Here is a 25,371-nt window from a genome sequence, read left to right as displayed (position 1 = left end):
GTTCTTCACATCAGATGGCCAAAGGATTGGAGTTTCAGCTTCAGCATCAATCCTTCTAATGAATATTTAGAACTGATTTCCTTTAGGATGGACTGGTTGGACACAAAACAGCTTTTTAGCCACCATTTATGAGTAGTCATGTGGCAGGCATCTTTGACGAATAGTTACATAAGCATCAGCTCATGTAATCCCCAAGGCATTCCTATAAGTAAATATTTTACCATCCCCATTTTACGGAAGAGCAACCTGGGGTTCATAAGCAACCTGCCTAAGGTCACACAGGTACTGAGCTAAGTCCATGAGAGCTGAAGTGTGTCACACTCATCTCTTCCCAGTGGCTGGCAGAGCACCAGGCTTCAACGTGAACTTGCTTGCACTTCAACAGAAACAGCAAAACCCCGAGCCTGTTGTTGTCGTCCCTGCCCTGGGGAGCTGAGTGCAGGGGTCAAGTCCTCCCGTCTCCCCGCCCTGGGTCTCTTGAGGCTCCCATGGTGCTGGCCCCAGCAGAGGCAGGATTCTGGGAGCAAAGGCTCCCACCTCTCAGCGTCCCTGCCGGGCAGGAGGGAGAGAGAAAGGCAGCGAAGACGGCTCGCACACTGAGCCCGAGGCAATGTGTCCCTCGGAGCCCACGATAGGGAGGGACGCAAGGGAGCCAGGGGGGATCCCACAGTGACGCGGAGCTGGAAAGGCGTCGGGGCGGGGGCTCCAGGCAAACCAAGCACAAGGCATTTTCTAACTCATCTTGGATAAGCAGGTTTACTCCTGTCTTGGCCCTGTCCACATGGGCCTGCTGTGAGGTCAGAGCTCTGGGTTCAGGAAAGAGACAGACAGGAAGTGGTAAACACAGCAACTGTCACCAGAGAGATGCCACGCAGGACACTGAGGGGGAGGGGCACTGACTGCACCTGGGGCAGGGGCTTCATGGGGGAGATGAGGGTCTTCAGGGCAGAGAGGAAGCCGTGGGGAGCAGGAGCTGCCGCCCAGGGGTCCCCTGGTTCCCCAGGAAGCGGCTGGCAGTGGGGCCAGCCCACCTGAGGGATGGGGGCAACACCCCCTGGTGCCGCTGTACTCAGCTCTGAGCTGGAAGCTGACAGCTCCTTCGAGGGTTAAAATCCATTCCTATGTTGAGTCATGCCAGCTTGGGACCACTGAGGTGATATAATGCAACTGAGGCTGGGTCTGGCACTGCTGGAAGGCAGGAGTGAGAAGCAGGCATCCGGGCAGGACCCTTGCAGGGCCCACAAAAGCCCCCTGCGAGACACTTCTTGACTGGCCACTCTGCCAACGTGTCGAGCTGCTGTCCTGCTGACTCTGCTGCCTGCCTGGGCTGTTGCCAGTATCACACTGGACCACTGGGGAAGCCGGGCTGGCAGCACACCCAGGTACAGGCCGCTGGCCAAGCAGACAGGCTGGGCGGCCACAGGACACTTGGGAGACTGCCCGCCCGGCCAGCAGGTTCGTTGTGCTGTTGCCTAACGCTGCACTGACCTCCGAGGGCTTTTTTCTGGGGCTGGCTGTTCTCAGGACAGTGGCCCTGCAGCATCCATCCAGGGGGCCTTGTAATGTGGTAGAGGGCACGGAGCCGGGAGGTGTGGGTTCTGGTCATCTGAGAGTGATCTGGATGAGCAGTTTCCATTCTCTGGGTCTGTTTCTCTCCCTACAAAATGAGGAGGGTGGGCAAGAGGACTGCTTCTCACAGCTGGGTCCCCGGACCAGTGACAGCAACAACATCCGGGAACTTACCAGAAATGCTGGTTCTCCGACGCCATTGGAGACCTGCTGTATCAGACACAAGGGGGGGACCCAGCACTCTGTTTCGACACAGCCCCCAGGGCATACCGGTGCTGCTCACGTGTGAGAGCCGCTGGACTGGCCACTCTCCTCAGGTCTCAGGCCTTCTGCCAAGCCTATTTAGCACCCGCTGCATATGCACAGATGGGCGAGGTGTGTCATCAGCAGTGAGACGGCACCTCCATGCCCTGGACAGCTACCTCCCCTGTGTCCCTTAACACCAGCTCCGATAACCTCTTACGGAAACGGCCCTCCCACCAGCTCGCAGGCAGAGCCTGCGAGGTCCCCTCTGCCTGCCCGCTGCCCCGCTCCCCACATGGCCCTCATTCATGGGTCAGTCTTCCCTGCCAAATGGTGGGACCAAAAAGCAGGGGTGGGTCTGGTCCCCCCGACGGCCCCCCTGCACCAGGCAGACAGCAGGGCCCTCCTTCCCCACGGCTCCGCAGGCGGCCCAGCCCGCTCTCTCAAGACCCCACCACCGTGCCCTAAGGGAAGCCTCCGAGGGCCCAGTGTGCCCACAGTCCCACCTTGGAGCTCTCCTTTGGCAAATGGTGCAGGTTGTAGACTACGTAGCCACTCTACCCCAGGACCAGGGGCCTGACATACACAGAGCCCAGTTCTCCCTCTTAGGTTTGAAGATGCAATACACAGAGAGGTGTATCCTGGCCTCCTGGGGACCCACAGAGACGACAAAGCACAGCATGAAGGAGTGCATGTGTGTGTGTGTGCGTGTGCGCACAAGCACGTACAGAAGGACCTGACTGTCCCCTTTGTCTGCTGGGAGCCACGGAGGCCCCCTCCCAAGTCCACTCATTGGAGTCACACGTGCTCTTAGGGCCCGTCTCCAGGAGGAGATGGTTGGGAGAAAGAAGCAGGGGCCATGAGTCTGAGACACGAGCCTGGCTCCACCTATGCCAGCCACGGCTGTTTCACGTCCCTAGTCCTCAGTTTCTGCCCCATTTTATAGATGAAGAAACCAAAGGTGTTAGATGCCTGCTGTCAGGTTGGTGGGTCAGTCATTCAACAGGGGGGAGATTGGTGGGTCAGTGATTCATGAATCATCCACTAGCCAATCATCGATGAGGTCATTTAGTCAACCAGCTTGCGGGTAAAGCGACTGGTCGGTTTATAGCATGTTCTGGTCCTTGTGTGGCTTCCAGCCAGTGGGCTCAGCCAGAAAGAAAAGCAGGAAGGATGGGCTGGACTCGGGCCTCACAGGCGGCCAGCTCTCCCCTCCCAAGTCTGCTCTCCCCTGTCCTCCCACCCACCCTGCCGCACTGCGGGCAGGGAGAGCAGCCTCCAGACTCGCTTTGTTCCTCTTGGCTCTGCAGCTGGGCTCAGGCCAAAGACTGAAATACTCAAGGGCTGGCAGAGCGTGGGCCAGCCAGTCTGCAACCCAAGCAGGGGATGCTGAGGGTCAGGAGAAAGAAAGAGTCCACGCCCCCACCGTCTCTGCTGTGGGTCCTTGGCTCTTCGTGGCTGCCAGGCCCATAGCAGGGTGAAGTGCCAACCATCTGTTTCTGACTAGGCCTTCAAATCAGCTCCTTCCATTTCAACGTGAAAAGAGGACCAGCCCATGTAGAACCATGGTTATCCAAGGTGGAATGGAGCTTCGGAAGCATCTAGTCCAGAAATTCCCAGATGTGGGCGTTTCACTGACCATAAAATTTCAGAACAATTTTGAGGGCGCTGTCTTAGGGTCGCCAGTGTTTTGTTCTCACAAGTTAGAGTATGATGTACCATCTACTATCACCAGCTCTTCCTAAAAGACATGACATCTCACAAGGAAAAAAAAAACAGGTTTAATAATAAACAAATTAATGATAGTCTGAATAAATGATAGTCCTTCTGTACTTGACTATGTGAAAAAAATGCATTCCTTGAACTTATTTTTCTCATTCATAACCAAACAATGAAAACTAACTTGATCACAATTCATGGCTGATTAGAATCAAAGAGCTTTTTGAAATCAAGATGGCTTTTTTAATATAATATCTTGTTTTAGACTCTTTTTGAAAATTCATTAACTTTTGGTTGTTCTGGGTCTTCTTTGCTGTGTGCGAGCTTGTCTCGAGATGTGGCTAGTGAGGGCTACTCTTCATTGCGGAGCGCAGGCTGCTCGTTACGGGGTCTTTTCTTGTTGTGGAGCACACACTCAAAGGTGCTCAGGCTTCAGCACCTGCGGCTCAGGGGCTCATCAGTTGTGGCTACTGGGCCCTTGAGCATGGGGCTCAGCTGTTGTGACCCATGGGCTGCTGCTTTGCGGCATGTGGGATCTTCCTGGACCAGGGATGGAACCCTTGCACTGGCAGGCATTTTCTTATCCACTGTGCTACCAGGGAAGTCCATGATGACTTAAATACATGAAAAACCCTCAAGAAAACTCCACCAAAGAAACGCAATCAACTGTTATGAGTTGTCATTTTTTCTACCTAGCTTGGTAGATGTCAGAATATTTGAGAAGGCCCATTATTAGTGAAGACGTAGAGGAATGTCTTCCCAGCTTATTTTTGACGGGGTCAATGGACACAAAAGCATGTTTGCTAGGGCAATTTGACAATTCCCCTCAATTAAAAATGCACCTACCTATGCTAGTAAAGTAATGCTCAAAATCCTCCAAGCCAGACTTCAGCAATACATGAACCGTGAACTTCCAGATGTTCAAGCTGGTTTTAGAAAAGGCAGAGGAACCAGAGATCAAATTGCCAACATTCGCTGGATCATCAAAAAAGCAACAGAGTTCCAGAAAAACATCTATTTCTGCTTTATTGACTATGCGAAAGCCGTTGACTGTGTAGATCACAATAAACTGTGGAAAATTCTGAAAAAGATTGGAATACCAGACCACCTAGCTTCCCTCTTGAGAAACCTGTATGCAGGTCAGGAAGCAACAGTTAGAACTGGACATGGAACAACAGACTGGTTCCAAATAGAAAAAGGAGTACGTCAAGGCTGTATATTGTCACCCTGCTTATTTAACTTCTATGCAGAGTACATCATGAGAAACGCTGGGCTGGAAGAAGCACAAGCTGGAATCAAGATTGCTGGGAGAAATATCGATAACCTCAGATAAGCAGATGACACCACCCTTATGGCAGAAAGTGAAGAAGAACTAAAGAGCCTCTTGATAACAGTGAAAGACGAGAGTGAAAAAGTTGGCTTAAAGCTCAACATTCAGAAAACTAAGATCATGGCATCCAGTCCCATCACTTCATGGCAAATAGATGGGGAAACAGTGGCTGACTTTATTTCGGGGGGCTCCAAAATCACTGAAGATGGTGATTGCAGCCATGAAATTAAAAAATACTCCTTGAAAGGAAAGTTATGACCAAACTAGACAGCATATTAAAAAGCAGAGACATTACTTCGTCAACAAAGGTCCGTCTAGTCAAGGCTATGGTTTTTCCAGTAGCCATATATGGATGTGAGAGTTGGACTATAAAGAAATCTGAGCGCAGAATTGATGCTTTTGAACTGTGGTGTTGGAGAAGACTCTTGAGAGTCCCTTGGACTGCAAGGAGATCCAAGCAGTTCATCCTAAAGGAAATCGGTCCTGGGTGTTCATTGGAAGGACAGATGTTGAAGCTAAAACTCCAATATTTTGGCCACTTGATGTGAAAAGCTGACTCATTTGGAAAGACCCTGATGTTGGGAAAGAATGAAGGCAGTCGGAGAAGGGGACAGAGGATGAGATGGTTAGATGGCATCAATGACTCAATGGACATGAATTTGGGTAAACTCTGGGAGCTGGTGATGGACAGAGAGGCCTGGTGTGCTGCAGTTCATGGGGTTGCAAAGAGTCAGACAGGACTGAGCAACTGAACTGAACTGATGTATCAGAATTCTCAAAGCTGCTTTAGTCGTAACAGCCCCAGACTGGAAACAGTCCTGATGCCCATGGACAGAAGAACAGGTGGCTAGGCATACACACCGAGGAAACTAGATCTGAAAGAGACACGTGCACCCCAATGTTCATCACAGCACTGTTTATAATTGCCAGGACATGGAAGCAACCTAGATGCCCATCAGCAGACGAATGGATAAGGAAGCTATGGTACATATACACCATGGAATATTACTCAGTCATTAAAAAGAATTCATTTGACTCAGTTCTAATGAGATGGATGAAACTGGAGCCCATTATACAGAATGAAGTAAGCCAGAAAGATAAAGACCAATACAGTATACTAACACATATATATGGAATTTAAAAAGATGGTAACGATAACCCAATACGCAATACAGAAAAAGAGACACAGATGTACAGAACAGACTTTGGGACTCTGGGGGAGAAGGTGAGGGTGGGATGTTCAGAGAGAACAGCATTGAAACATGTATATTATCAAGGGTGAAACAGATCACCAGCCCAGGTTGGATGCATGAGACAAGTGCTCAGGGCTGGTGCACTGGGAAGACCCAGAGGGATGGGATGGGGAGGGAGGCGGGAGGGGGGATAGGGATGGGAAACACATGTAAATCCATGGCTGATTCATGTCAATGTATGGCAAAAACCACTACAATATTATAAAGTAATTAGCCTCTAACTAATAAAAATAAATGAAAAAAAAAATACATCATCAAGAACATGAGAAAGTATGCAGCCAAGAAAGGAAGATGTGGAAAGTGGGATCTTACAAAGAAAAAGTCTTCTATAAAACTGCCTTCAAGTCAAGTCAGTAATAAAATTCATACATAACAACAACAAAAAAAGAACAGGTGGATAGATTGTGCTGTATTTTACAGCAAGAATAATAAATGATCTCAACTACACACAACTCCATGCCAGACCTCAAAGAGAACAAACTGTTATGACTCACTTGATACAAGTTTCAATACAGGCAAAGGCATCCAATGGTGTTAGAAGTCAAGACAGGCATTATCTTGGGTGGACTCAGGGAGGGGGCATCTATGATTATGCTAACACTCTGTTTCTTGAGCTTCATGCCATGACACATGTGTGTTTGCCTCGTACATCTAAGTTTTTGCACTTTCTGATATCTAAGCTATACTTTGACAAAATTTATCAAAAGGGAAAAAACGGAAAAAGAAATGCAAGGGACTTTCCTGGTGGTCCACTGGCTGGGTCCACGCTCCCAATGCAGGGGGCCCGGGTCCAATCCTTGGTCAGGGAACTAGATCCCACAAGCTGCAGCTAAGAGTTAGCATGCCTCAACTAAAGATCCCATGTGCTGCAACTAAGACCCTGTGCAGCCAAATAATTATTTTAAAAAAGAAATCCAAGGGCATGTTCAGCAATTCCAATTCTAGCAAATTATTCTTGCATGTGGACAGACAATGCATGGATGATGTCCCGGAAAACTGGAAATAGCCTAAATTCCCTGGTGATTTAAGCAGGAGTGGTTAAGTACAACAGCCGTATAACGGAATAGTTACTTAACCATGATAAAACACAAGGGTTATCTTTGTGTACAGACATGCAACAGCCTCACAGACGCATTATGAAATCAGCCAGCAAGATTCAGCAGGCGCATAGATCATTATCCTTTGTGTAAAAGTATTTCTTATATACACAGATTCTGGTAGGACCCACGAGAAGTGGTGGGAGTCTAGCTGGTGGCGACATGCTCCGCTGTATACAGGAGGCCCAGTCTGCCTGCTGGACTGCGCTCTCCCCTAGACAGTGTGGGGCCTGGTGCCAATGAGGGATTTGGTGATGGCTCAGAGTGAATGACTTGTGCCTGTCTTCAGTTTATAAGCATGTCAATATCTCACTGACTCTAAGAAGGACCAGAATGTGGGGTCTGGCAGCAACCTCAGCTTGGGGTGAGTGTGTGTGTGTGTGTGTGTGTGCACGCGCATGCTCGTGCATGTGTGTGCGGGGATGTATACAAAGGCTTCATGGAGAAGCAGTAACTGGGTAAAGGTGGTGGAGAAAGGAGGAGGGACGAGCATAAGACCTGTCCGTCTGTCACATGGACACATATAGGAAGGACAATGCCTTATGCCTGCAGAGCCCTGAGCCAGCCTGCTGTCCAGGGAGCAGAAACTGAGCTGCTGGTGAGAGGAGCTGCTACTGTAGATTTCCAGAGGGCTGCCGCCACCTCCTCTTCTACAGTGACACAGCCAGCCATGTGGCCTGGCCACACTGGCAGAGCTGGTGTTTGCATCCAGGTCTGACTTCAAAATCCTGCACTTAGCACCTGGCTGAGCTGACTTGCCATTCAGAGGTCAAGAAGGGCTTCACTGAGGAGTCACACTGAAGTGTTAGAGAGTAAAAGTGGAGAAGGGAAGGGGTGTTCCATGCAGAGGGAATGCCACTTACAAAGTAGAAGAGAGTGACTTCATGTGGTGTAGGGGACATGGGACTCTGTACCGGGGCTATGGGTCAGGAGGGAAAAGGATTTGGGGGACGGGTTTGAATGGTGCAGGAAGCTCTGGCAGGGGCCTGGTTATGCAGACTCATGGAGTCCCACCTAAGGAGTAAGTCTCAGTCCCATAGCTCTTTGGATTCCAAACTGAGGGTTTCATAACATCTCTACTTCTGGAAGATCACTCTGGCAGTGAGATGAGAGGCAGGCTGCAGGCGATGAAGCTAAGGGCAGAGAGACCCACTGGGAAGCAGTGGAATAATTCAGGTGAAAAAAGGAGAAAAGATGGTGGCTTGAACCACAGCAGGAGTAGGCAATGGAGAGAAGTTAAGAGTTTGAGGGGTATTTAGGAAGAAGAACAACACAAAGTAACTGGCAGAAGAAAGCAAGTGTAGGTAAGGGAAGGGTCAAAGGTGACTCTCAGATTTCTGGATGAAGGGATGAGGTACCTGGTGGGTTTCCTTCCGGAGGTGAGAAATCCAGACTGTGGTAGAATGGAAATTCGGTTTCAAGGACATTGAATTAGACGTGTCTGCAGCATGTCCAAGGTTGGAGGGGGTGGGGGTGGGGGGATGGTGTTGGCCTTCATTCACTCATTCAACCAACGGTTACTGTGCTTGCACTTAACCTGGCACCGGAGGTTCACGATGAATCAGACAAGGTCCCTAACTACTTGGGAGGAGGGTTCCTTCTGGTTGAGAGACAGTTAACAAATAACTAAAGAAACAGAAAGGTTACAGGCCATGAAAAGTACTGGGAATGATCTGAAGATGAAATGGACAGAAGCCGGAGGCCAGCTTATGATCCCTCTGCCCAAAAGAGCAGGCCTGTCGCGGAATATGTCCAGAACCCTTGGCCCCATCTGCTTACTTATCCGTACAAGCCGGAGGGCCTGGTGCTCTGGTGGCCTGTTCCTTAGGCTCAGGGATTCTTTTCCTAGGAGCCAGTCCCCACAGGGCAGGTTTCCTTTCCTTTCACCTGCTCTCAGCATTTAGGGCCGAGGTTTCCTGACCGTGGCCTCTGTACCGTGAACTTTGCCAACCCATATCCTAGCTCAGCAAGCATGGGTCACGTGAGTGGATGAAAGGTGGTCTCATGCCTCGCTGCAGGCTGCAGGGGAGTACAAATAAACTCAGCCTGCTCTTTAGGAACTTTGAGCTGCCGAATGGATAAACCACACCCAAAGAGATACAGGAAACCGAAATGCTGGTGGGAGGTGGGATAGGCGAAGGGAGCGGGAGTGGGGGTTGGGGGTTGGCATCTCTCATTCAGGCCTGAAGACGTCCCAGAGTGGCGTGACGCTCACACCTGGTCTGGGGAGAATGGGTTTCACCAGGTTACTTTTGGGTGGGCATCCGTCTTGCCCTCAATTCCCCACTCCCCCTGAACTAAGCGGAAGCTGCAGCACGGAGCTGCCTGGAGACGGGGGATGGGGGCAGGGCGGCGCGTCCAGCAGACACAGGTCTAGAAGCTTGGGCTCTGGACATCTGCTGCAAAGAGCAGATGCAGGAAACGTAACCTGGGGCTCAAGAAAGCAAAATCTGGGTAGAGGCCTCTAGGTGAGCCGCCTCCACTGTGCGGATTCACTCGGTGGGGACCTGCGTTCTAGCAGGCTGCGGGCAGTGCCCCCCCTCCCACGCCTTTAAGCGCAGTCCTTCTCCCTAGCCAACTCCTTAGGCTCAGGGACTACCCCGGCCCCAGCTGTGCGGTCAGTCCCCAGCGCCTGGCCGCCCGGCGAGCAGCCGCAGCCGTGGCAGTCACATCGCATAGCAGCGGCGCCGCCGCCGCCGCGGCCGCCGCCAGGACCTTTCCCCTACTTTCCAGGGCCTCAGGCCCCGCCCCGTCGCCGCGACCAAAACACGTGCCGCGTCCCGCCCTGCCCGATCACGCCGCGGCCAGGCTCTGATCACGCGGCCCGGCCCGGCGCCGATTGGCCGGCGGCGAACGGGCCGGGCGCGGATTGGTTGCCGCCCTCGCGGCCCCGCCCCCTGCGGGGCGGGGCGTGTTTTGGTTCGCCTCCGCGCTCCGCCCCCGCGCCGCTCCAGCCCCGGCCCGGGCCCCGGCCCCTCCCCGCCCCCGCCGCGAGGGCCGCGCCAGGGCAGAGACGCGCGGGCGGGCGGAGGCGCGCGCCGGCCGCCGGTGCTCCGAGTGGTCGCCGCCGCCGCCCGCCGCGCACGTGCGGCAGCTGCCGAACCCCCGAACTCCTGCCTCGCGGGCGCTTTGTTGCCTCCGGGCCGCCGGCATCATGCACGCGCCGGGCTCCGCGGGCCCGGGCGACGCGCCGCGCGTGGTGAGTGGCCACCCATCGGCGCGAGGGGCGAGGCGGGGACGCGAGGCCTTGTGCGGGCCCGCCGAGTGGAGGAGGGCCCGGGGCCTCGCCGCCGCCGCGCGCACACAGCTGGGAACCCCGGCGGGTTCGGCCGCCGGGAGGGGCGGCGGCCGTGCGAGGCCGTGGCGGGAGGGGCGGGAAGGGGGCGTGTGCCTCGCGCCGCTCCACGCGCAGCTTTGTCCGGCGCTGCCGCAGCGACCCCGCCCTGCCAGCCCCCGGGTGCGGGGCTATTTCCAGCCATGACGTCACCAGATCCGGTGAGGAGGGGGCCGTTGGGCGGGGCGCGACCGGCGGGAACGCGAGGCGAGGGCTGCGAGGGGCGGGGCGCCGGCAGAGGGGCGGGGAAATGCCGAGGGGCGGGGCGTGCGGGGGCGGGGCGTCGGCGGAGGGGCTGGGACTGTGGGAACGCGGCCCGCAGGTGGTGAAAAGGCCGACGGGGCGGGGCAAAGCTGGCCGGAGGGTGGGGCGGGGAAAGGGGCGGGGCAATGCCGAGGGGGCGGAGCAAGGCATGAGCCGGGCTGGGTGCTCTCCGAGGTGCGGGGACTGTGGGAACGCGGCCCGCCGGCGGTGAAAAGGCCGTTGGGGCGGGGCAACAGCTGGCGGGAAGGTGGAGGCGGGACGAGGGCTGCGGGGTCGGGGTGCCGGAGGAGGGGCGGGGACTGTGGGAAGGCGGCCCGTAGGCGGTGGAAGGCCGAGGGGGCGGGGCAACAGCTGGCGGGAAGATGGAGGTGGGGCGAGGGCTGGCGGGAAGGCAGCACGCGGGGGGCGGGGCGCCAGGCCTCTACCCCGACGGTGCTACCGTCCAGTCCTGAGGGTCGCGCGGAGTTCGCTGGCTGCGCCTGGGGCCTAGTCGTCGAACCGCGCGGGCCGCTGAGGAGCCGAGAGAGAAGTCCGGGGGACCCGCACCGCCCTGTTCCTCCTCGCCAAGTAGGCGGCAGGCCCCATATCTGTGAGTTTGCAACTCCTTCCGAGGAGGCCCGGAGCGGCGGGCCGAAGCTTCGGGCAGAAGCGGGGCCAGAGCGGCCTTTGTAAAAGGCAGCAGCGTTTCCTGGGTCCTGGCTGTCGGGTAGGGGGCAACCTGGGCAGGACAGGTGGGATATTGAGGCAAACTGACTAGAAAGTCCAATATTTTGGCCACCTGATGCGAAGAACTGACTCATTGGAAAAGACTCTGGTGCTGGCAAAGATTGAAGGCAGAAGGAGAAGGGGACGACAGGGGATGAGATGGTTGGAAGACATCACCAGTGTGATGGACATGAGTTTGAGCAAGCTCGGGGAGTTGGTGGTGGACAGGGAGGCCTTGCATCCTGCATTCCGTGAGGTCGCAAAGAGTCGAATATTGACCGAGCAACTGAAATGACTAGAAGTGTGTATCTTCCTAGATGTAAAGTTTCTTTGGGAAGCAGATCCCTTCCAGTCGCTTCCTGCCCCTCTCTTGCTTAAAAAGACAGGGTGCTGCGCTGGAAGGCCCTCAGGCCCTGGGCTGGTGGCGGATCTTACACTTTCTTTCGTCTTCTCGCTGGCTTGGTGGCCTCAGAAGTGACTCAGTGCCCCTGGGTGTGGGGATGCCGAACAGCACAGGCTCTCCTGCCCTGAGCTCTGCTGAGCAATGGGTGCCCTGCCTGCTGTGGGTCCTCCAGGGTTGTCACAGACGCGTCTGCGGGGATCCTCGGGTGGCTTCGCCAGCCATGGCTCTCATCTCAGCTGACCTGAGCCATGGGTGTCTTTTCTCCTCGGCCGGGGACAGTTAGGTACTAGACAGGCTCACACCTCTAGAAATAAGTCTTATTATCCATTTTACTTAAGGAAGACAGGAACTTAATCTTTGTTAAGCATCAGGGTTTCCTGTGAAAGCCACTGGCCAGCTGAGTTCATTTCTCCTCCTCCCTTTGGCAGAATGCTATCTTGGGGCTCGGTGGTCCTTGGGTGCTCTGTGGGCATCCTTCCTGAAAGCCAGTGTGCGTCCACGTGCTGCCAGTGGTGCTTGGTGGGCTGCCTTGCGCATCTCCATCCTGTCTGTCGGGGTGCCCCTCCCTGTGTTTCCAGGGACTGGGGAGCCATCCTGTTGTTCTGCCTTTAGGTTGACATCATGGACATATGTGAGTCAATCCTGGAGAGGAAGCGACATGACAGCGAGAGGTCCACATGCAGCATGTTGGAGCAGAATGATATGGAAGCTGTGGAGGCTCTTGTTTGCATGAGCTCCTGGGGTCAGAGATCCCAGAAAGCCGACCTGTTGAAGATCAGACCCCTCACACCTGTCTCTGACTCTGGGGATGTCACCACATCAGTGCACGTGGACACGGCCCCACCCGAGCTACCAAAGGACTTCCATTCTCTATCAACTCTGGTAAGAGGGAAGGAGAGGAGTAATTATTGCAATGACTGAAGTACGTTCATTAAATGTGCTGAAAAGATCCTAGGTAGATTTGCCTGATGCTGGCTAGCAAGTTCATGTCCTCCTGCTGTGTGGGTCCAGAGGGTGAAAACTTCTTTTTCTCTTGAAAATAGCTTTCTGTTGATGGTAGTTTGTAGCCATGGGGTGAAAATGTCCAGCGACTGAAACCTGCAGTTTCATGGGAGAAAGCAAAGTGTACTGATTTTCCTGGAAAACTGTAGGGCAGGGCTTCGGTTCCCCCAGATACCCCAGTCCAGGATCAGGATCCGACTGCTGCAGCTGGGGAAGGCCTGTGCTCTGGTGCCAGGTGGCCTTTGTTAGCTGGATTGAAAGCCTGGCCTCTCTGGCAGCCAGCTTCTTTCTTGGGTGAGTTGGGTGCAGTCAGGCACTGGTTTTGGTTTTTTTAACTTGCTACAACTATGAAGTTCCCGGAGAAAACTTGCTTGTCAACTTGGAGACGTTGGGCGCTGTCAGTTGCCAACAAAACTGAAGATTATAATCTGATTGTCCTGGGCTGGAAGCTTGTATTGAAAGGAGTGTGGAAAACTGACATGGAGGGATGAGAAGGAACTTGTGGGTAGTAGAGAGGGTTGTCCGGCTAGTGGGCCTCGCTACCCAGACAGGTCTGACTCTAGGGTGACGTGCCGGGCTGCCTTGGGCCCCCCACGCCCCACACAGTTCCTCTGGCCCAGCCCCCAATGCCTGGTCACCCCTGTGTCCACTTTCTTGTCCTTTCCATGTATGTCCACATGACAGACATCCAGGTCTTAGCTTACGCTGGTTCCTTCTTCTTTCTCCTCCTCCTCTACCCAGATACCACTTCTCCGTCAAGCCTTTCTGCGCACACACACACCATACCACACACGCACGCCCCCACCCACCTGGGTTGAGGTGCCCTGCCTCATGCTCTCAGAGTTATTTGGCATTGGAATTTTCCACTCAGAGGCTGAAAATAAGTGGGAATTGTTGCAGCAGGGGGTCCGTTACACAAAGAGAGGCTTGGTTTAGACAGAACCCCTGATTGGAACATGACCTTTTAGGGATCATTCAGTTAGGTTTTACTTTGCATTCAGTAGGCACAGGATACATGTGTGATTGATGGATAAGTGTGATGATTTCCACTAGAATTTTTAAAGGTTTTTTGAGAATCTAGAATTATCATGTAAAGCACTCATCTTGAACATAGATTTTTATCTCTCATTTGTAGTCCTAATGTTTAAATTGTCCATTTCTGTTGATGTGGGAGGCAAAGCATGGCATTGGTTATCTTACAACTGAGCAAATGGATGCCTTTGAGAGAGAGGGCAGGAAAAGGGGAGAAAGCTAGGAAGTAGAGCAGCTGATGCAGCCTTTGTATCCACTGGGTGCTACTGTGAGCAGACCTCGATCAGTCTTTTCTAGATACTTCTTTGTAAAGGCCTTGGGGAGACAACATGATCAAAGTAAGTTTCTTAAAATTTAACCAGAACAACCTTTTCACGTGGTAATTTTGTTTGTGTGTTTTTTTTAAGTGCATGACTCCTCCTCAGAGCCCTGACCTCCTGGAACCATTGACAGGGACAGTTGTTCCTTCGCAAGTAACTGCTTCCAAAGCCCCCGTGGTCATGGCGGTCCCCCCAGCCTCTGCTGGGGCTGCCAGAGTGCTGAGCAGGACGGCGGAGGGGGGCCTGCCTTGTCCGAAACCGGAGTTGCTGGAGTCAGCTGCCAGCCCGCCCTGCAAGGCCACGGTGACGGGTATCACTGGCCATGCTGGCGGGAGTCCTGCTCCTGCCCACCATTCCTGTCCCACCGCCCAGACTCAAGAACACCAGCTTCCAGCTTGCACAGAAGGAGAAGCACAGTTCCTGGGGCACGTTGAAACTTTGCAGGACATGCACCTCACAGACAGTTTACTTAGCATGAACTCAGTGTCCTGTCAACCTTGCTTGCACAAGTCCAGTGGCCTGATCTCCGCCGATAAAGGCCAGCAGGCAGGGTGGCCCATTGCAGTTCAGACCTGCTCACCAAAGAGTTATGAAAACGACTTGGCAAGGAAAGCCACCCCTCTGATTTCCGTCCCCATTCCTAGTACCCCTGTCCTCTGCCAAATGATCCCTGTGACTGGACCCAGTGGCCTGTTACCAGCTGTTCTAAAGCCACCTCCCCAGGTGTCTGCGGGGCTTGTCAAGCCCGTCTTGCCCCACGCGGCTCCCGCGCCCCCACCTGTGTTCGTGGGACCGTCTGTGCCTCAGGGAACTGTGATGCTGCTTCTGCCCCAGGGCGCCCTCCCCCAGCCTGCCACGTGCTCAGCCGGCAGCATGCCTGTTGGGAACTCCAGGTACCTACCCCTTGCGCCTGCTCCAGTGTTCATTGCATCCAGTCAGAGCTGTGCCCCTCAGGTAGACTTTTCCCGAAGGAGGAACTATGTTTGCCACTTTCCAGGCTGCCGGAAAACCTACTTCAAAAGTTCCCACCTCAAGGCTCATCTCCGCACTCACACAGGTGAGTACTGCAGGGTAGGTAGGGTGTGGGGAGGTCAGATCCTGTGGTTAGGAAACACACATCCAGCCTTCTCTTAGTGGGAGCAAAGCTGGAACCCATTGGAGGAGGTAACCATTTTTATTTGGTTTTGAAAAGCCTTCATCGTCTTAGGGTGCATGTTAGTACATCTGTCAGTGGTTTTTCTAGAACCTTCCATCTGTAGTGTCGTTCTCTGAACCTGTGATTGATAGGCTTTTAGGGTGAGGCTCACGCAGTCTCTTTCTCTTCATATTGCAGTGGACGCTTTTCTTTGCATTTTAGAAAATGTCTGTTCATGTTCACTAAACACTCTATCAGTACGACTTAGCCTTACTGTGGGGAAAGAGCTCTCTAAAGTGTGGAAAATTCTAGAATATTCGAACTTTAAAGAAATTTCGGTTTTTTATTTTTGAAAATACATAGTTTTAACTCAGAAGTCACAGAAGAAAACTAACTGTGGTGACCTAGTGCTCTCTCTACAGTCCTATTATTTTTTTTTTTTCATTTTTTGGTAATTTTTTTTTTCCATTTATTTTTATTAGTTGGAGGCTAATTACAATATTGTAGTGGTTTTTGCCATACATTGACATGAATCAGCCATGGATTTACATTTGTTCCCCATCCCGATCCCCCCTCCCGCCTCCCTCCCCATCCCATCCCTCTGGGTCTTCCCAGTGCACCAGCCCTGAGCACTTGTCTCATACATCCAACCTGGGCTGGTGGTCTGTTTCACCTTTGATAGTATACTTGTTTCAATGCTGTTCTCTCAGAACATCCCACCCTCGCCTTCTCCCACAGAGTCCCAAAGTCTGTTCTATACATATGTGTCTCTTTTTCTGTTTTGCATATAGGATTATCATTACCATCTTTTCAAATTCCATATATATGAGTTAGTATACTGTATTGGTCTTTATCTTTCTGGTTTACTTCACTCTATATAATGGGCTCCAGTTTCATCCATCTCATTAGAACTGATTCAAATGAATTCTTTTTAATGGCTGAGTAATACTCCATTGTGCATGTACCACAGCTTTCTTATCCATTCGTCTGCTGATGGGCATCTAGGTTGCTTCCATGTCCTGGCAATTATAAACAGTGCTGCGATGAACATTGGGGTACATGGGTCTCTTTCAATTCTGATTTCCTCAGTGTGTATGCCCAGCAGTGGGATTGCTGGGTCATATGGCAGTTCTATTTCCAGTTTTTTAAGGAATCTCCACACTGTTCTCCATAGTGGCTGTACTAGTTTGCACTCCCACCAACAGTGTAAGAGGGTTCCCTTTTCTCCACACCCTCTCCAGCATTTATTGCTTGCAGACTTTTGGATAGCAGCCATTCTGACCGGCATGAGATGGTTCCTCATTGAGGTTTTGATTTGCATTTCTCTGATAATGAGTGATGTTGAGCATCTTTTCATGTGTTTGTTAGCCATCTGTATGTCTTCTTTGGAGAAATGTCTGTTTAGATCTTTGGCCCATTTTTTTATTGGGTCATTTATTTTTCTGGAATTGAGCTGCAGGAATTGCTTGTATATTTTCGAGATTAATTCTTTGTTGCTTTGTTTGCTATTGTTTTCTTCCAATCTGAGGGCTCTTTTCACCTTGCTTATAGTTTCCTTTGTTGTGCAAAAGCTTTTAAGTTTAATTAAGTCCCATTTGTTTATTTTTGCTTTTATTTCCAATATTCTGGGAGGTGGGTCATAGAGGATCCTGCTGTGATTTATGTCGGAGAGTGTTTTGCCTATGTTCTCCTCTAGGAGTTTAGTTTCTGGTCTTACATTTAGATCCTTAATCCATTTTGAGTTTATTTTTGTGTATGGTGTTAGAAAGTGTTCTAGTTTCATTCTTTTACAGGTGGTTGACCAGTTTTGCCAGCACCACTTGTTAAAGAGGTTGTCTTTTTTCCATTGTATATTCTTGCCTCTACAGTCCTGTTCATTCCGTCCAGAAGGATTTTCAGCAGTGATGGAAAGTTTTCTGGTCATTAGGAGGGTAGCTACCAGTGACACACACTTGAAATGTGAACAGTGTGTCTGAGGAACCTAGTTTTACGTTTTCGTAGAGTTTGCATTTATATAGCTACATGGCACTGGTGTGGAGAAGGAAATGGCAACCCACTCCAGTACTCTTGCCTGGAAAATCCCATGATGGAGGAGCCTGGTGGGCTACAGTCCATGGGGTCACAAAGAGTTCCCACACGACTGAGCAACTTCACTTTCACTTTTCACTTTCATGCATCGGAGAAGGAAATGGCAACCCACTCCAGTGTTCTTGCCTGGGGAATCCCAGGGACGGAGGAGCCTGGTGGGCTGCTCTCTGTGGGGTCGCGGAGAGTCAGACACGACTGAAGTGACTTAGCAGCAGCAGCAGCATGGTGCTGGTGGCTAACACGTTTACCTGGGATGTGAGGTTGCTGGTAGATGGAACTTCTGTTTTTTGATTGATTTGGCCTGAGTGCCTCAGTGGCTCTCTTACTCTGATTTAGTGTCAGTTCTGTTTTCAAGGGTCCTGTCGCTAAATAGTCTGCTCACTAAATTCAGCTTACAAAGATTCACACACATTCATACATGAAAGCACAGTAAGAGGTCACAGGTTCTGTAGTCAAGATGTGTTTCATAAGTGCTCTTGATCATGGAATCTAGGTGTCTGCTGGTGGCCTGGGGGACAGCAGTGAATTGTGGAATATAGCTGAGGAAAAGCCGAACTGAAGAGAGTGGTTATGGCAGTTTACTCTGAGATGCATTTGAGGTAGAGTGGTTTGTAATTAGCACATTAAAAGTCTAACCGTGGTAGCTCCCACTTGCAGAATGAAGTTGCATCTGGAACGCAGGCCTTATAGGAGCTCTACCACCCTCCCCGCTGTGGAGGGGCTGTGTGCTTCAGGGATGAGCCCCACACCTCGCCCATGAAGAAGTTGCCTCTCTGGCTTCACCTCTCTGCAGCCCCACAATGCCCCTGTTCACCCTCTGCCCATCTCTACTTACTGAAAACCCTGTAAGAGCCAGTTCTTAAAGTATCTCCTCATTTCTCCTCCTTTCTTTGCCCCTAGTGGTTTGCTGTGTTTTTCACCACGTTCTCCCTTTGTGTTTTAGTTACTTCTATACTTGTCTGATTTCACTGAATATACACTCGGTGTCTGTCACAGGAGCCTGACTCTAGTGAGTCATGATTGATTACTGGTGCTGCAGGGTCAGTGTGAACAGGTATCTCTGAGGGGCTCCTTGACTTGGCAAGCTCTACTTCTCACGTGTCAGTGAGCTTCATATACTGAGGTGAGCCTCAGATCCCGTCCAAACACAGATTCCACATCTGGGGATGCCGTGGGATGATGTCTTACTGTTCATTCGGTCAGCTTCCCTTGGTAGAAATACTGACAGGATGGCATGAAATAAGGTGATCAAGCAAGCTGTCTTCAGGTTTCCCAAAGTTCTTAAGTGTCAGTAACCATAAAGGTTCTGAAGAATCCAGTTCCGGTGCTACTTTGTACACACTGAATTGGAGTTTTTGTAATAAACAGAAACCTTGGCTAAGTTTACATTAGATAAGATGATTTTTCACTGTACCAACCTGAAAATGTTTTCCTTAGCATAAGGTAGAGTGGGCAAAGGCTACATTTTTGCTAAGTTGAAAACATGGGACACTTTATAAATCCCACACCAAAGGGTTGTCTCTCTCCAACATCTGGCCACCTGGTATGCTGCCACCGGTGGTGGTTTCTGGAAACGGGTAACCTTATGATTTCAACACGGGGTCTTTGAAATCCAAGAAGTGTGAGCCCTTTTTCTTAGAGTGGTTCATAAAAACCACTGGGATGCTGAATTTTCCTGTTAAATCTGCTTTGAAAATACCAAATATTTAGTTAATGTCTCTTCAGCACTCATTCACTCAGAACCATTTATTCACCACCTGTCATACAAACTGATGTGCCGGGGGCTAAACTACATAGATGGATGAACTAGACAAGTCATCAACCTTCTAGGAGGAAGGCCATGACACCATGCAACAGCATTTAACATATCCGTTCACAAGGCTACACAAGCAGTGTATGATGGTCACAGCCTGGTCAAGGTGAGGGCTTCGGGAGGCAGGAAAGGGCGCACTCCTACTGGCTGGAAAGGCCCAAAAGGACTTTGCAGACAGGTGCTCCCTGGCTCGCCTCCGTACCTCCAGGGAGACACAGTATATATAGGCGGGACTCCTGCCAGGTGCTCTGAAATGAAGTGAATGACAGAAGCATGAGGCTTGTGACAATAAAAAGTTAGCTATTAGAATTCTAACCAGTCTTGTAATTAACCTCATCATCAGTGTAATAACAGACATGAAGATGGATTTAATGATTCTGAGAAGTCGTGAAGGTCCTGGGAAGGTTTTTTTTAAAGATGTGCAGCTTCAGAGAGCAAAGGAATTCTTCTTTTATTTATCTTTTTTTAGGAATTGTTTTCAAGAATCTTCCTCCAACCCCAAGTTCACAGTCAAAGATTTTAATTTGAAAACATGGTATGGCATCCCTTATATGTGGAATCTGAAAAGAAATGATACAAATGAACTTACTTACGAACCAGAAAGAGACTTAGAAAACGAACTTATGGTTGCCAGGAGGACGGAATGGTTAGGGGGTTTGGGATGGACATGTACACACTGCTCTGTTCAGAATGCATGACCACCAGTGTCCTACTGGACAGCACAGGGAACTCTGCTCAGTTATGTGGCAGCCTGGATGGGAGGGCAGTTTGGGGGAGAATGGATAAATGTATATGTATGATTGAGTCCCTTTGCTGTTCACCTGAAACTGTCACAGCATTGTTAATTGGCTGCACCCCAATGCAGAATAGAAAGTTCAAAGATAACAATAAAGATTAGATTAATTCAACATCCTGGGGCCCTGACATGTTGCGTCTTAGGTGTGGCAGGAAGAAACACATCTTGGACAATTTCTTGACTTCCAAATAACCTATTACCGGAATAATAGGTATTACTTGTCTCTTAGGTTTTCATGAACAGAATTTTAAAACAACATGACTTAACGTGTCCATTAAGGTGCCGGGCATTTACGTTTCTCATATGTTTTCTCGCCCCTCAGGAGAGAAGCCTTTCAGCTGCAGCTGGGACGGCTGCGACAAGAAATTTGCTCGTTCAGATGAACTCTCTCGCCACCGCAGAACTCACACTGGGGAGAAGAAGTTCGTGTGCCCAGTGTGCGACCGGCGTTTCATGCGCAGCGACCACCTGACAAAACACGCCCGGCGCCACGTGGCCACCAAGAGGGTCCCCGGCTGGCAGGCAGCGTTCGGCAGGCTGAACAGAGCGGCCTCCACAGAGGACCCTGGGGGCCCGCCGGAGCGTGCGCCGGCCTCTGCCTGAAAGGGCTGCGGGGGGGTAATGGATGGGAATTTTCCAAAGCCTTTTTTTTTTTTTTTTTTCAGGAATCATGGAAGTGATGGTTTTCTCTCCAAAAACAACAGCAAAAAGTTGTCTTGAGGGCCAGGGGAGCTGGTTCTGATGAACGTTATGTTAACTTGTCTTTTTTTAGGTTGGGACCCTGTTAAGTATCTTTTGTACTTTCAGAAGTTCTTTTAAGGAAATGGAAGAAAATTTGGTAATCTAAATCACCAGCATTCAGACACACAGTTTGGCAATAAATTTTGCAAAATTTGGATTTTTACAACCTTCCTATTCCTGTTTTGTAGGATTGAGACAGGGTACTAATTTTTATACTGTTTTTTATAAAAAAGATACTTATATTGTTGGTTCTCAGATCACCGATTTCTATATAGATGATTTTACAGTCTTCTTTTAAGTGTTTAACATTTTTATAGTAACCCTGCTTTTGGTAAAGTTGACACATTATTCAGGCAAAAAAAAAATTTATAGCTCTGCAATCAGGCTTTTTAGATCTACGAGGTTTTAAAATCAGAACTAGTTGAATAGGGGCCTCTTAAAGAAATGGGTGCGGGGGAAAACCTTTGCAGGCAGCTTCTTCCTAATACTCTCAAGGGAAATTCCAGACAAGAGTTTCTTTTAAGGCTTTATGTAGCCCAAGGAATTAGAATTTTCTTTAAGTAGAACTTAGTCACCTGTGTCCGTGGTGTGACTTGTGAAGATTGTGCCCCAGAGATGAGCTTAAAATAATCAGTAGATATCCAGTGAGCAGGGAGCTGCTGTAGCATCTAAGTGTCTGTGGTCAATTCACAGTCCCTTGTCTGTACCTCAGACACCAAGAAAAGATGACTTAAGCACTCAGACCCAGCTGCTCTGTCCCTTTGACTTCCTTTGCTGTGGCCTTACCCAAGTGTTTTGTGGGTAGAATCACTTCTTAGAGAAAAAGATGTCCTTAGTTGTTGGAGGAACTTTCCATCGAAGGAAAGCTTATGTGAGGTGAAGTAGCTGTGTGCGGTCCAGCTGCCGTGTTCCAATTCCTTTGTTTATTAAGTATTGGTGATAAGGAATGTTAGTAACACTGAACAGCAATAATCCTACCAAGCTGTCCTTTCATTCACATTGTTGGAAGGGAGTTGTTTTGATCAAACAGAACAGTACTTGGAATGGGGTATTTTGCCTGGAGAAGAGGCCACGGGCCTCACTGAAGCCGTGAGCACAGGTCCCAGCATTGTAGAGACTGCACCCTGGTGTCCAGGAAGCTGCTGAGACTGCCTCCACTGGGCAGCCTTGGGAACTCAGGCAAGAGGAGGTGTGTAAGGACCATGGCAATGTCGCTCTGCCCTTTGAGCCTGGGAATGGTTTGTCATGCTGTATGTAATCAGATTCTGTCTTTGCTGCTTATTTATTTGCATTTGCCTTTATTAAAATGATGGTAAGGTGAAATATTGAGTAAGTACAATTAGGCTTTGTGTTCAGGTCTTTTTTAGTCTTGATAGCACTCACCCAGTCATTCATTGTATGTCAGTTGATACCCATTAAGTTACCCTTTAGTATCAACCGCTGATTGACATACAGGTCTGTAAGTGCTGGCTGTGTTTCAGAGGCTTCGTGTCTTTGATCACTTCTATAGCTAAGTATTCCTACTGGTCGTGAGACATACTGTAGTTACAAGAGAACCAGAATTCAATGTACATAGCTCGTGTTTCCCCACCACCCCATCCTTTCTCCCACTCATGCCCTAGATCAGCATAAACATTGCTATGTGTATGCTGTAAATGGCATTAAATTCGGATATTTTTCATAACTAACACAAAATAATATTGGTCTGACTAAGGTTCTGGTGCATAATAAGTCTCTGAGTGTTTGGTTGCTTGTCATACTGAATGAAGTTCATTCTCTGAACAGTGTTGTTTTTGAAGAATAGATGTGCAAAAAAGGAAAAAAGGTTTTGATTTACACTTCCATTTCCTGATGAGACTTTGAAATACCTTCTGTAAACATTTTGGGCCCTCTGTTGTTGATGGAAAGATTGCAAGTTGGGAAACAGCTTCACCTGACAAACGCAACGTGAGAACCGGAGCCTCGCAGGGCGTGTTCAGCATGAGGTCCCTCCGTGCGCCGGGGCGTCGGAGGAGCGCGCGGGAGGCACGGCCCCTAGTGCACTTTACTGCCCAAGCAGTTTTGCTTGTTCTTCTTTGACTTTGAGCCTTTTAAAGTAGTTTCAATGATAAAATTTTAAATGTTTCAGAATTATGTTTTATGTAACAGACTTTGACGTATTATTTAAATGAATATGTGTGATATAACTCTTTTCTTTGAATCATATAAAACTCTTTGGATTTGCAAACTGGACCTGTGTCCTGAACTGTGATGTACTGTTTCACTGTACTATAATGTACCCACTGCCTGACTACCACCCTCCATCTTTGTTTTCTGGGATTCTGTTCGGCCTTCAGGTTCTTCGGAGGATTCTTTCTGAAAGAAATCATGTGAAGAGGCAGTTTCCATGTTGGCCGCTCTGACATCGGGACTGGTCTTGGCAGAACAGGACCATCGGTGCCGGGTAACCCACGACCCTTGTCCTCAGGCTCTCTATGTGAAGAGTGGGGATAGGAGGCAGTCGCGTCCCGCCCTCCCCCCCCACCCCCCAGCCCAGGCTTCCAAAGAACATCCAGGAGCCATAGCCTTCACGCCTGCTACTGGAGTCAGTTCAGTTCAGTCACTCAGTCGTGTCTGACTCTTTGCGACCCCATGGACTGCATCATGCCAGGCCTCCCTGTCCATACCAACTCCCGGAGTTTACTTAAACTCATGTCCGTTGAGTCGGTGATGCCATCCAACCATCTCATCCTCTCTCGTCCCCTTCTCTTCCCGCCTTCAATCTTTCCCAGCATCAGGGTCTTTTCTAATGAGTCAGTTCTTTGCATCAGGTGGCCAAAGGGTTGGAGTTTCAGCTTTAGCATCAGTCCTTCCAATGAATATTCAGGACTGATTTCCTTTAGGATGTACTGGCTGGATCTCCTGCAGTTCAGGGGACCCTCTCAAGAGTCTTCTCCAACACCACAGTTCAAAAGCATCAATTCTTTGGCTCTCAGCTTTATGGTCCAACTCTCACATCCATACATCACTACTGGAAAAACCACATCTTTGACCAGACGGACCTTTGTTGGCAAAGTAATGTGAGTACGTTCTTGCTAAGCCACTGTGCTGGGGCTGTGTGTCCACAACCCACCAGAGGCGGCCCAGTGGCCTCGGTTCCTGGTCCTCTTCAGGCTCGTCTGTCAGCAGCCCTGGACAGGGTCGATGGCTCCCCTGCAAGCCACACCACCCTACTGTCCTCTTAACCTCACTGCTCCTCCTCTGTCTTCGTTCCTCTCCCTGACCCCTCTTGTACTCTCTTCACAACCTTGGTGATCTTTTCCAGCCTTGTGATTTAGATCAAAATGATCTCTCTACCATAAAGACCCCCGCATTTTTGTCTCTCCTTTACACTTATGCACCTGGCTTCAAATTCCTATATCCAGCTGTCTGCTTGATACCGGTCTAACCAGCATCCCAACCTATAAATGATCAAACTCCTCAACTCCCCCTGCCCAGACACTTGCTTTTCTAACAGTTGACCCCACTGTCTTTAAAAATAATAGGGAGTCTATCCTTCTAGCTGTTCAGGTGCAAAACCTTGGAGCACCTGAGACAGGCCTGGGTGCAGATCTGACTCCATGTAGCTGTGTTTGGCTGAGAAAGATGCTGGACCTTTAGTTTCCTTATTTATAAAGTGAAGACTAGGTAGAAAGCAGGGGCCTGTCTCAGGGTCTGGCACTTATATTTTGCACATAGAAGAAAAAGCCCTAGTTGTTTACCAAAAGCAACCAGGGATCCTTGAAGGGTAACTGCTTGGAGCATGGATATAACAGAATGGGCTTAAAGTATTCTGTTGCCATCTGCCGTCAAGGGTGTCAGGGACTGCTAAATGGCACAGGGCTCCCACTGGCCAAGCTGTGACAGTTTAAAGATGAACATAATAGTAATAGGAATTTCACACTTCTACCCAAGATGGAGTTACAGGAAAAGCCAAATATACTCTCACACCCAAAATAAAGTTATCAAACGAGAGTTTTCTAGGAACTAGACCTTAGGTCATGAAAGACAGTGACCCAGAGAGACAGGATGTAAATGGGGTGCACCCTGTAACTGCCCAGATTTGCGGCTTTGAGGAAATTGCCAGACTGTGATGCAGGGACAGGAACTCATGAGAGACCCAGCAGAGTCCCCAAGCTGAGCAGATGGAGCTGAGGGTCCAGGGATGCCAAGGTGATGGGGTGTGGGGCAGGGTGCCAAGGTAGAGAAACAGCCCAGAAAACCCAGGAGATCTAGAGGGTGTGTCTAGTGGGGAGGAGAACACCTTGACACCGAAGGCAAATCGTGTGCACAGGGGTGCGTGTCTATCCTCTGGGCTGAAGAGTCATTACTCGCATCACTTCTCAAAGCGCGACCCAACATGGTTGGATCGGGGCTCGAGGCTAAGGCTGCATGGAGAAGCACACGGCGCGGGTGCTGGGCCAGGGGAGTGGCTGGGCCTCGGGCTTGGTGTGTTGGGTACCTGACCCCTCGCGGCCCCTGCTTGGTATTGGAACCCGGGGAGATGTC

General features: G+C 50.4%; 1 protein-coding gene across 3 annotated transcripts; it reads left to right on the top strand.

Moving 5' to 3' along the window:
- The first annotated feature begins 10,178 nt into the window (after positions 1 to 10,178).
- Positions 10,179 to 23,076, top strand: KLF11 (KLF transcription factor 11). 3 transcript variants are annotated; one of them, XM_070451764.1, is made up of 4 exons: positions 10,179 to 10,410; positions 12,530 to 12,799; positions 14,359 to 15,328; positions 20,426 to 23,076. In XM_070451764.1, exons 1-4 carry the CDS (start codon positions 10,366 to 10,368, stop codon positions 20,704 to 20,706), a joined length of 1,566 nt encoding a protein of 521 aa, XP_070307865.1. In that variant the 5' UTR covers positions 10,179 to 10,365; the 3' UTR covers positions 20,707 to 23,076. The 3 variants fall into 3 exon arrangements, with proteins under 3 accessions (XP_070307865.1, XP_020767689.2, XP_020767690.2); XM_020912030.2 differs by lacking the exon at positions 10,179 to 10,410 and adding an exon at positions 11,252 to 11,398; XM_020912031.2 differs by lacking the exon at positions 10,179 to 10,410 and adding an exon at positions 11,405 to 11,815.
- Positions 23,077 to 25,371: the final 2,295 nt, after the last annotated feature.

The sequence above is a fragment of the Odocoileus virginianus genome, chromosome 2 (genome assembly GCF_023699985.2).
Source record: "Odocoileus virginianus isolate 20LAN1187 ecotype Illinois chromosome 2, Ovbor_1.2, whole genome shotgun sequence".
Lineage (NCBI taxonomy): Eukaryota > Metazoa > Chordata > Mammalia > Artiodactyla > Cervidae > Odocoileus > Odocoileus virginianus.
The sequence above is the reverse complement of the archived record's forward strand: the minus strand, read 5'-3'. Positions and strand labels throughout refer to the sequence as shown.